The sequence below is a fragment of the Morone saxatilis genome, unplaced genomic scaffold, assembly GCF_004916995.1.
Source record: "Morone saxatilis isolate NCDOM2014 unplaced genomic scaffold, NCSU_SB_2.0 Contig24, whole genome shotgun sequence".
In the NCBI taxonomy this organism is placed as follows: domain Eukaryota; kingdom Metazoa; phylum Chordata; class Actinopteri; family Moronidae; genus Morone; species Morone saxatilis.
The window spans coordinates 12267167-12278537 of record NW_023339807.1 but is presented as its reverse complement, the minus strand read 5'-3'; the positions used below and the strand labels follow the sequence as shown (position 1 = coordinate 12278537).

Here is an 11371-nt window from a genome sequence, read left to right as displayed (position 1 = left end):
ATCGTCGATTCTACCTTTGAGTTCGAACACCCCTATACACATCTAGGTCAGGATACATCTATAAAAAATGCACTTTTCAGTGAGAAGAATGAACTACTCCTGTATTGTCTTTTCCACAATGAATTAAAATGAATCTCGCTTTCAAAAGAGTGTTAACCATCTTCTCTTTATAATCAAGGGTTTGTTAGAGATTTCCTTTCCATAAAAGATGATTTACAACTCATTTAAATGCAATATCCTGCTGATCCAACAGCGTAACTGTAGGCTATGTAATTCCTGCCTTTCCAAAAGGAGCTTCATTAGAAAATTACAGTTCTTGGACTTAATGAAAGTGGAATTAGTGATTCTGTAATGTACTACAAATAAAGTACTTAAAAAGCCACTCAATTACAGTAGCGAGAGTGCTTGTAATTAAATACTTTCCATTCTAGGGAACTGACAGCTGGACACCGATACACACGATTGTCTGATTATTTTGTCTCTGTCATATCACCTGGATGTCAGCAGGTTAATGATACCCTTCATTCATGCATCTCTGTGCGACTTGTGCAACGTCAATGGAAGTTTTTAATGGGAAGTGCAGTTTATTGTGGTTTACAGTTAAAAAGATAATTACAAACTTTCAAACTTGAGGAAACTTTAGCGTGTAGGTGGTACAATGTGACGTCCGTTGGCAGGGTACGCCAGTTTCCACAGTAGCCTCCACATCATGTCTGTATTTCATCCAGGGCTAATTAGAAGACCCCACAAAAGCTCAACATTTCACCACATTCCATAACGGAGAGTTCAACAACATGTTTCTTGCCGAGTTTTAAAAATTGTTTTTGTAAAGTTTTCCTGTTGGAAACACTCATTTCAGGCCCGGTGATACTAATTTGGGTTAACCTTAACCTTGTTTCTCATTGTCGTCTTGGAAATACAACAAGCCCCCGTCACCGGGACAGGCCTGCCACAGCATAGCAAAAAAAATGAAACACTGAATCCAATGCAAAAGAAGGTGGTCCGGTTTATGTGTACTGTAATGAATAAATACCTCAAAAGAAATAATACATGCATCTGACTTTAGTTTTCTAATTTAGTTTGTTATTCAGTGTGGTTTTATTAGCTTTCATGGAGATTCTCATGCTATAGGTCACTCATGGAACTAGGGGTATCCTGTAATACACTTAAGGATAGGCTTACAAATATTATCCTGCAAGAACATTATAGGGATGTAGTGGGACAGTCACATGGAAGGAGACATCACAGCAGGTAAAACAAAGAGTGACCCTTCATGCCAGTCAAACACTGCACCAGACAACACTGGTGATTTCTTGGGCAGAAGTATGCTGATGAGTGAAATCATGGCACTGAGGGTTCCAATTAACACTGTACAGGACAAGTGTGGCTGATTAGCTGTCAGAGATTAAAAAAACTTGCAGGATACTTGCCATGAAAGACCACAAGTGAGTAGCAAGTGTCACTTCCCTGCAGTTTTCCATCCCGGTCCGTGAGCCTTAGCACTGCTGGTTTTCTTTCTTACCAGATAGAGACCAGACACTGCCCTACAGTAATATTATAGTTATCTTTTGGATGAGGATAATGGTTCATGACTCAATAGTCAACATGTTTTCATTATCACAAATGACCACAGCAGCACCATCCAATAATTACTGCTCTCGTTTTGTGCATGTGTTGATCAGCGAAACAACCCAGATAACGTTCACCTATATCTTAGACTTAGTTCCAGCAGATGGCCACAGATTTTCCACGGGTTTGGCTTGTTTTGGGCCATAGTTGGCTCATATGCAGTGTGGAAGTGTATAGCCGATTCTGCGTGTCTCACATTGATGCTTTCAGGCTAAATGTGGGTAACACACAGAATGCTGGTTTTGGGGTGAGTAGTGACATGTTGTGAACAAGAGCAGGTATAGCCGACATCCTGGTTTGTGGGTGAGTTTTGTCTATTTGCATATAAGCTGTAGGTAGGCTTTATACGTAAGCCAGTTTTCAGTGTGGAGGTGAGCTGCAACCACATTGCAGCATGCGGTCTCAGTTCATGAAATATAGTGGCACCTGCATTTAAATTTTAAGGGGAGGTGAATGGGTTGGTGTTTGCTATGACAAAATGTTGGAAAGAAATATATATATTTTTAAATAATAAGGAAAAGTAATATATATATTAATATATTTTTTGGTTTGCTGATTAATATTTTTTAGATAACTGCAGTGACTTAAGTCCAAGCACATCACTTTTACATTTTATACATAGGTGGGCATTTAGCACTAAACCTCCAAGTACACGCAACAAAATTATCATCCATTATACTTCTGCACTTTCATTCGCTCTTGGACCTGGCCCGTTACTTTAAAACAACAAAGCAAATAAGGTAAAAAAGAAAAGGTGGTGTACCAAGTCAGAAATGAACAATTAATACATAAATACAAAACAAAAACATGTTAAGCTGCCAGTCAGCACAGACAATTAAAACATGACAACATATAACATATATTCTCACGAACCTTTAAGATAGCAGGACAAAAAGGACAATGGACACAGTCTGATAAATACAGACAGAAAACAACAGCCATGGCAAGCATGCAGTGATTATGTATGATGGCAGATCTAGTTATGCAAATGAATAAGAATAAGATGCTCCTTTACTGATTGAAAGAGTTGCTGTATCATATGTTTAATGGAGGGATGTCCCAAAACTGGGCTGTTTTCCTCCTTGAGACAACAATGTCCCCTTTTATGCTAACTAACTTATCTCCAGCTGAATGATTCTGAATGATGAATGTTCTAAAGGGTGGAGGTGTTAAAAGTGTTCAGATTTTCCCAGTAAAGGAAACCTCACATTTCACCTGTGTGTTTCTCTTTTACTCTATTCTCTTAATCATGCTAGCCTTTTCAGTTTCAATATGTGGATATTGTTTTAGATTGTGAAGTCATTCCCGGAAAGTCGTCAAAGAGCTGCAGAAAAGAGGACACAGGGTTGCATCCAGGTCAGAGTGCACGCTCCTGGCTTTAACACAGCCGAACTCAATACATAGAGACTTTTAGACTGGCCATGCAAACACTCTAATTATACACTAAATGATGTGGAAAGATAGCCTGAAGTACTGTGAGCAATCTCGCTGTAGGGGAAGAGGTGAAATGTGGAAAAACGTTCCATAAATAGCCCTGTTTTTCGTGCATAACCATGAAAAGGTAATCTTAAAATATAAATTTGTAGACTGGAGTTAACTTTGATAGGCATGCAAGTTAAGTTTTCCAAAATATCCTGCAGTAAACTTAAAAAAAATGGAAACCAATAATACTGTAGAGCTCTACCGGACACTTTTGTTAAGACAGTCCTGTGTGACCAAAAGTCAGTCCACAAGGGGAGTAAGATGTCACAGCTCACACTCATGACTTGGACATCACATGAAGTTTAAAGATGAATGCCGGAAATGGTTTTATACACTGAATGGTTAAATCAACAATGCAGCCTCTCCAAATTAATATGCTTTAACTGCTGCAGAGAACACTTTTCCAGTGCATCAGCATTTCCATGGTTATTAGGAATGGACAGACAACACCTGTTCTTGGTTCGTATTTGTAAACTGGAATAGTAATGTCATATCCGTGCCAGCAAGCACCGTAAATTTCACAACCATGTTTCTGCAGGTCCAATTCTCTGAATGCACCAGGTCTTTATTTATTTTTATTTTTTTTGCAGGTCAGGCCATATTTCCATAGGTTTCTAAAAAGATTGTAGCTGATGTGAGTTAGACATGCGGGGCTCTTTGACACTGTAATCAATCACTGACTTCACAGCATAGAGGTGGTCTGCTGTTTTGCGGCATGCATGAGAGCTTTTTTCCACATGTGGAACTGGCGTGTGCTGTAGGAAGTCAGGGGGAGTTAATAATTTGTTGATTGTGTGGCCTGGCATTGTTATCCACTGAGATCTGCATGTTAATGTCATGAGGCTCTGCTACCAAATAGTGTGTCTGGAAATGGAATAACTAATCAGGAGGTCAGGAAGGTTCAAAGCCCAGGTGCAGGTTCTGCTGTTGTGCTACATGGGTCTTGGACTGTCAAGGAAGTTGTTATGACAACAAATGGAGCCAGTTGTGTAACGGTGTTTTTTTCTGCACCAGTTATGATAAATGTTACTACTGAAATATGTTGTAATAAAATATAACATAGTTTAATATAATACCATTAATTGGTCTGTATTATAGTCTGAGTGAAGAGCTATTTTGAGCTCCTGTAACTTCTCCTTAAGTAGTTAAAGAGGAGCACAGCAGCAGATAATTAACATTTCCACTGCATGATGCAGGAAACAAGACTATGATGGTTTCTCTGATTATTTTTATAATTTGATGATGAGGTCAAGGGCCTGTCTGAACCAGCCTAAAAACACAAAGTGAATTTAGGTAGTGTTGATGTCAAACATTTGGCTGCTTTACAAAGCATGCACTGCTGTGTTAATGTTCTAAGTTAAAACCCTCTGCAATGTGTGCAAAAGTGCAACATTTCATTAGCTCAAGCTTTGGTTTGATTTGTGAGATTGCAGTTTAGTAGCAGAGGGCAGCATTATGAGCGTGCTGTAAGGCTACAGCTTTAAGGCCAAGTGTCAACAAAACCAAAGTATCACATTTCAAACTATTCCAATCGAAGTATTTGATTTGGTTATACGGTAAGTTCCTACACACTGAAGTCAGCCTAATAAACTTTTCCCAGGCCTATAAGTGTTTAATTTCTTCAACCTACCGGTTTATAGATGAAGGGACATAACTCGGCGTGGATTATCATGAGCAGTATCCCGAGCACAGCGGTGCCCAAAGCCAGCGCGCAGAGGCGCTTTTTATCCTCCAATAAAAACTTTCTGTCTCGCAGTCTGTAGAGGTTGTCCCCCTCCATAGGAGCTGTCCGCTTCCCGGGAAGTGACAGCGGCACCGACACTTCTGCCGAGTCCCCGCCGTTTCGATTGATCAGACCATCACAAGTCACACAGTCCACTTTGGAGTTGCCGCGCAGGCTGCAGTTTGTCATCTCCATCTCCAGAGCGCACACGAGACGAGCGGCTGTCCCTCTCTCCCTGTCGTCGCTGTCCGCTGCTCCGTCCTCTGCCTGTCCGCTCTCCCCTTTGCTTTCCTCCCGAGCTGGGGAAGGCATATTCCGATGGGCGCACTGTCTACCAGGCCCTTCTCTCGTTTGTCGCTCATCGAAGTAGCGGGATGAACAAAACGCTTTGCCTCCAGCACACCCTCACCACACTCCTACCAACCGGCGCGGCTTGGTTACGCGCACTGATACCGTTTGCCCACAGCGTTATGGCTATGTACTCCCTATTTGCATGGGTCATTATTTTAAGAGTGTGCGTCAGTCAGCCACAAATAAATTATTGATGTGTGTGTGTGTGTGTGTGTGTGCGCGCGCGCGCGCGCGCTCTCACGGAACGTGAAAAGACTTTTTTTTTTTTGGGTTTTGTTATTTATTATTTAAATTTATCCACTGTTTTATATTTTATTGTTTAATTATCAAGGAACAAGCCACTTGGTTGCCTTTTATTTTATTTTATTTTATGAACAAAAGTAAGGCAATCTATAAAAATAGGAATCTCACTTCAGCTCATGTTTTTATTTATTTGTTGCTTACAGCAGCTACAGAGTGACATCTTGTGGCTGAGTGTCTTCAACCTCGGAGTCTATTCCAAACATTAGTCAAGGCTTGCTAACATTGGCAACGACCCATATCTGTCCTGGCCTTCAGTCTTCGGTTGTTTTTCTGGTATTTTTCTCTATGGTGTGTGTTTTTTTTTTTTTTTTTATAAAAACAATGAATTAAATTATTAATTGTAAATATGCCCTTATTGTTCATTGGCATACTTTCCATCCACGCCCTAGCTGCTTAACTTTTGCGCCTCTCTTGGATTAAGGGCGGCCTTATCCAGCTGCCTTCCCTATGTATTTCAATCAGTTCAGTTGCCAGAATGTCCTTTCCTGCAAATGCTCTATAGGCCAAACGCAAAAAAACACACACTCTCCCTTCGCCTCTTTACTAGGCTTGTTTAATGAGGAACAGCGTCATGACCTTGGGCTAAATGACGCACCCAGCGCACAGGAGCCCTTCCGCTGCAGCATCCTGCTGCTCCTGCTGAAGGTAATGACCTGCAATGATCGGCACAGCTCCGAGTGACAGAACAACTTTAAGTAATGTTCAGACTGACAGGTGCTTTTCTAGGTCAAGTCAAAATATTTTTATGACAGAACACACAGACAACATGTCTACACAGCACCGACCTCTGCAATCACAAGTGTTGATTATAGGAATGAGCAAAATAACTGTTTATAATATCAGATGTGAGTTTATTTAATCAGCTGCAATAAGAAGGTAAACAGTTGATGTAAAAGGTGAAAGCAAATTAATGTCTCAAGCACACAGATGAGCTTCAAAGTTGCGTGGACATTAAATAAATATGCATCAAGATGATCAAATAGTCACAGTAGCCTACATAAAGAACAGTGAGTGAGTGTATTCAGGATATAGCGCTAGCAGATTTTTATAGCAAGGAAAGTTATTTACAATGAACACTGTAAAAACCTACAGCTTTAAGCAGACAGAATAAGGAACATTATACATTTTACTGACGTCAGAGATAGTTTAAGCCATTAAAAACCACGTTTGTGTTCTGTGTGGCTACATTTCAAATATACAACAGCCACTGTTAATAAAAAAATATACAATTTCATGTATTAGCTGTGAGTTGAGTGCCATCCAGTGGTGGCCAAATAAATTACAATAAGATAGTGAGGTTAGAAAGTGTGCGCATGTCTATTGTATCCAAGTTCTGTATTATTTACAAGCAGTTTAGTAAAAATATTCTTAATATACAGATATTGTCACTCTAGCTACAATAGATTAAAACCCTGAATCACATTTTACATTTATTAACTGTGGCATATACACTGTGGACCATATTTGGTGAGAGAACTGACATAATAACAAATATAACACCTGAAGTATTTGGCATTAAGGATATTGCGGTGAGTTCCTGAGTTACTACTAGCACCCAGTGACTGGCGTCATTCTTCACGTGTACAGTACGTGAAAAAAATAGCAGTGCAGACCTGACAGATAATTAAAAAGAAGACTGTTTTCACTGAAGTCCAGTGTACAAGCCATCTATTACAAGCCATCGGAAAAGAAAAGGAAAGAGGAATTATTAGAGGTTTTACAAGAAATAACTTTCAGTTACAGTTAAAATGTTCTTTTTTGGCCCAAGTTTAGCTGAACTCAGAAACCTGACCGACATGGCTCAGTTAAAAGGAGCTTGGAACACTCCATCCACCTTTACTCAAAACATCCTGGACGGTCTAGCCCTTCACAGCTCCCCACGGCTGCAGAGTGGCCTGAGGCACAATGAACTGCGGAGATGGCTGCGGTAAGATATAATAGCCAAAAACCTGCTGGGGCGGAGGCGGCGGAGCGGGAGGCACGCATACTGTGTTCAGAAACACTGGAGCACCCTTCTTGTACTGATGCCAAACTGGTGCAGGGTGGTAGAAGTACTGGAGGCTAGTGGGGATCTGAACAGAGAGAAAGAAGGGAAAGGTGAAGAGTTTCCAGCATGAGTGTTAAACACATTTTGTCCATATGGGAGGAATCAACAGTACTTTCCTTTCTAGAACATGTAATACTGAAACCCCATCATTACATTGTCAACAAATCCCATAAAAAATCCAAAACCAACAATCTCTTACTCGGTTTCTCACATGTCTAAAAGCTGGTCATGAACATTAGGTGCCTTTGTTTTGAAAAGGCTCAGTAATTTCCTAAAACAACTTGAAACTGTATTTTTTTTTTAGCAAAAATGAGTAATTGGTGCATTTGCTGAGGACTATTTTAAGCTGCGGATTAATACCCTTCTGATGCTTTAGGAAGTGAATGTGGGAGTGACTCACACTACAGTCCCTGTGTAATGGTAATCAGTGGTCCTAAAACAAAGATAATTACCATATTTCTGACGTATTTGACCTTATTTGGTCCTTCTCTGTTCCGCTTCCGAATCCTGGGCACCATTGCTATGGTGTAGGTGTCGCCTTCTGCCTCTTCCTTCTTGACGACCTCCTTCTCGCCATCTTTTGCCTCCTCCTCTGTGTCACTCGAAGCAGTGGAACCGCAATCCGAAGAGGTAGCAGAGTGGTAATCTGATGTGTCCAGGTTTACCAATTCCACCGAGGAGTCATCCTGTTCTCCCTTCTCTCCCTCCTCGTCTTCCTCTTCAAAACAGGCTATTGTGAAGGGCCTGCTGTTCTCTCCAGCTCTGTGAAGAGGGAGTGGATTGTTGTAACTTCAACGGTCACCCATGTTTTTCATCGTTTCACTGATGCATCATGACTTAAACTCACTCATTATTCCTGGCTAGACTGAGAAATGCGTCTTTGTTGATAAAGCTCGTCTGTCAGTGTCATTCTTTGCCTCTGCCTCAGCAGGCCAGCCGGTGACTCACCTTGCACACACCTCCAGTGGGTCAATCCACAGTGTGATCTCAGACGGAAGGCCTATCTCACTGGGTGTGAGCTCGCTCTCCTCACAAGCCTTTAGGACCACTTCACAGAGTTCTCCGTTATTTATCCGGATACATCTGTGGATTAAGCGTTAAAGATTATGTAGATCTCAAAACTAGGGAAGTCTATGATCTTTGAAGGGAGACCGCTGTGTACAGTTTTCACACCGATCATTACCTGTATGCCTGGCCTTTACTGGGGCAGTCTGGGTACCAGTGGTCGTCATATTTGTCACATAAAAGCTTCTGTAGCTTCTCAGAGAACAATTCTGCTTTGGCTTCATCAAGCTTGCCACGTGCCACAGCCAGGCGTTTGAGGAAGTCCGCTCCAGCCTTTACCTCTCTTTTCATGGTGTCTGTAGAAACAGAAGATGAAAAAATGTTTCTAAATTAAAGCAGTTGACACATTTATCTTGGTGTTTCTGCGTATGATAAGATAGTATATGGCTTTGTAATCACATTCCACAGAGATTTGTTTTTTTGTTCTTTTTTCAAACCAAAGTACAAAGAATTTTGAGATTTTGGTTACGGATTGCGACTTCCCTTTAAATGAGACTGTGGGGGAGCAGGAACTTCAGTTGCATTGATAACAGCAGCACTTCCCTGCGCAGTTGCCCCTGAGCAGTCTATCTTTATGACCTTCAGTAGAGGTCCGTGTAAAAGAGTGCCAGGCATTTTACAGCTATGGACATGGCTCTGTGCTGATAGAAGGTCTAGAGTTTGTATTCAGGCAAACAAGATGCAAACTAGCGCTGCTGTGTTGACATGTAAGTATTCTAAAATGCAAATGCAATGAGCTCACTATGCTGTTTATCCTCTGATAGCGTGTCTGTTTGGATAGGGCTGCCAATGTCAACCTGACCAGAGAGAAGAGTGTGTTCAACAAAGGCCAAGGCAATTCGAACCTTGCAGCCAAACTGGCTTAGGCTCAGCGTGCTAACATCCTGCTGATGTGAAGTTGTGCCTTGAACTTTGAGGTGCAGACAGTCATTTGTTATTGTGGCTTGAAACACACCACTGTTGTTTCAGCCTGTGTAATGTGTTGCGAGAGAAAATTATTATTTGCCCCGGTAGGCGAAGCCACAGTCTCCACTTGAGAGCGGCAATGAGCCTGTGACACAACAAGCGAGAGTAGCAGTAACTTTAAATCTCTAACAAACGTGTTTTGCCATTACCTGAACTATGAGAGCATGTGTGTTATCAGCCTTATGTTTAGATGTTCACTCAGCAGCTTTATATATTTCAGTCGGTTATTAGTCTGGGAGGTAAACAGGGTTAAATTGCAGGTATTCTTCGGGTTTCTGTTGTTGCTGCTGCTGCTTCAGTTATAGAGCTGCTTTGCTGTCTGTCACTCAGCAGCTCAATATTCACTCCGACAGTCCCCTCCAGCAAAAAGGTTAGAAATCTTGCAACATGCTGACCTGCAGGTTGTCACGTTGTCACTTTGTCTGACACACACACACACACACACACTCAAACACAGGTTTTTCTGGTACAGCTTTGCAGTTTCAGATTTCTGCTGCAACTGTGAGGAATGGATACTTGAATTCCCCAAAATACCGCGTTAAAGAGGCCACAGGAATCCAAAACAGATAAGGTGTTTTAGCTGACAGAGCCTTTAGTAGGTGTCTTACAGCGTCTTTTGTTCCCTCTCAACCCAGTGTTTGTGCCTTTAAACAGAAGGATTGTGTGATGGACTAATGAAAATGAGTTGAGATTATTCATATTCCAATTACCTTAAATCAGGGATGAAACACAAATTAGGCTCCAAATGTAAATATATGAAATCATTCAAGAAATACTCTTTAAATGAAAAAATACTCAGTATGCTGTATGACCTATAGTATCCTTCCATATAGATCATTGTAGTATCAATTCATATCAATATTTGAGTTGTTTAAACCATTTATCTGCAAATTTTGTGACTTTAGTCAGTATTATTTTTCCATTATTTTGTTGACTGATTCATCGTTTGGCCCCTAAAATATTAGAAAACAGTAAAAAGGATCATCACAATATCTTAAACCCAAGTTTATGCTTGGTTTGTCCAACAGACATGACAAACACTCATATTTGAGAAAATGGAACCAGTGATTTTTCTTCTGTTATTTAGGAATTAACTGTTCCTTCAAGGGTTGAGAAAGTCCCCCTACTTCGCAAACTAATAAACCAATTAAAAACCTCTTGGATTATCTAAACACATTCACAAAGCTGAAACGGGACTGTTTTGCTTTGCTCTTAAGAAAGTCGACATTATGGAGATGAGCACATGTTAAAAATAATTCCTTCTCAATTAAAAGTCATTCTTGGCCCTGTGGCGAGGTGTTAAACTGCAAACATGCAACATCCCACTTATCACTACTGATTCACTGTAATGTACTCTAAAGACAAGCCAAGATGAGTTATGTTTTCAACTAGCATGCGTCACACCAACTTAATAAAAAAAAAAAATTCCTAGATACTAAAGAAACATACATCATCGCTGATGGTGTTTGTTCTCTCTGATTACTTTACATACACATGTCACTCCTTCAATCTAATCAGAGGTTCAGTGACGCCCTGAAAAAGCTCACAGCCATGACGACCAGAGCAGGCTCCTCAATCTGTACACCATGTTTACCGTCTGTCTGTTTACTGAACAGTGACCTACTGCCATTATCACAGACTCTGCTGATACGGTTTCCATTTTATGTGTGAAGACAACTTGACCTGTTCGCAAACACAGAATTGCCCCAGTCTGCCAAAACTGCATACAAACTGTAAACGTGCATTAAAATGTTAGTGTATTGTTGGAGGACAGGCTGGATCCTTTCTTGTGTGTGTGTGTGTGT

General features: G+C 40.8%; 3 protein-coding genes across 4 annotated transcripts in view; all 3 read right to left on the bottom strand.

Moving 5' to 3' along the window:
• The window catches only part of kcnn4 (potassium intermediate/small conductance calcium-activated channel, subfamily N, member 4), a 19191-nt gene extending 13865 nt beyond the window's left edge, over positions 1 to 5326 (bottom strand). For both annotated transcript variants that reach the window (XM_035672221.1, XM_035672220.1), the window contains exon 1: positions 4742 to 5326. In XM_035672221.1, coding sequence (XP_035528114.1) covers positions 4742 to 5146 — 405 coding nt within the window. In that variant the 5' untranslated portion in view covers positions 5147 to 5326. The remainder of the gene's footprint in view (positions 1 to 4741) is intronic.
• The window catches only part of LOC118335796 (chymotrypsin-like protease CTRL-1), a gene marked incomplete in the record, with an annotated part of 151345 nt that overhangs the window by 102658 nt on the left and 37316 nt on the right, over positions 1 to 11371 (bottom strand).
• The window catches only part of si:dkey-79d12.5 (maternal B9.15 protein), a 6571-nt gene continuing 1518 nt past the window's right edge, over positions 6319 to 11371 (bottom strand). Inside the window, exons 2-5 of the mRNA XM_035672231.1 lie at positions 8719 to 8896; positions 8484 to 8618; positions 7988 to 8297; positions 6319 to 7560 (exon numbers count right to left, since the gene is read on the bottom strand). Coding sequence (XP_035528124.1) covers positions 7348 to 7560; positions 7988 to 8297; positions 8484 to 8618; positions 8719 to 8891 — 831 coding nt within the window. The 5' untranslated portion in view covers positions 8892 to 8896 and the 3' untranslated portion in view covers positions 6319 to 7347. The remainder of the gene's footprint in view (positions 7561 to 7987; positions 8298 to 8483; positions 8619 to 8718; positions 8897 to 11371) is intronic.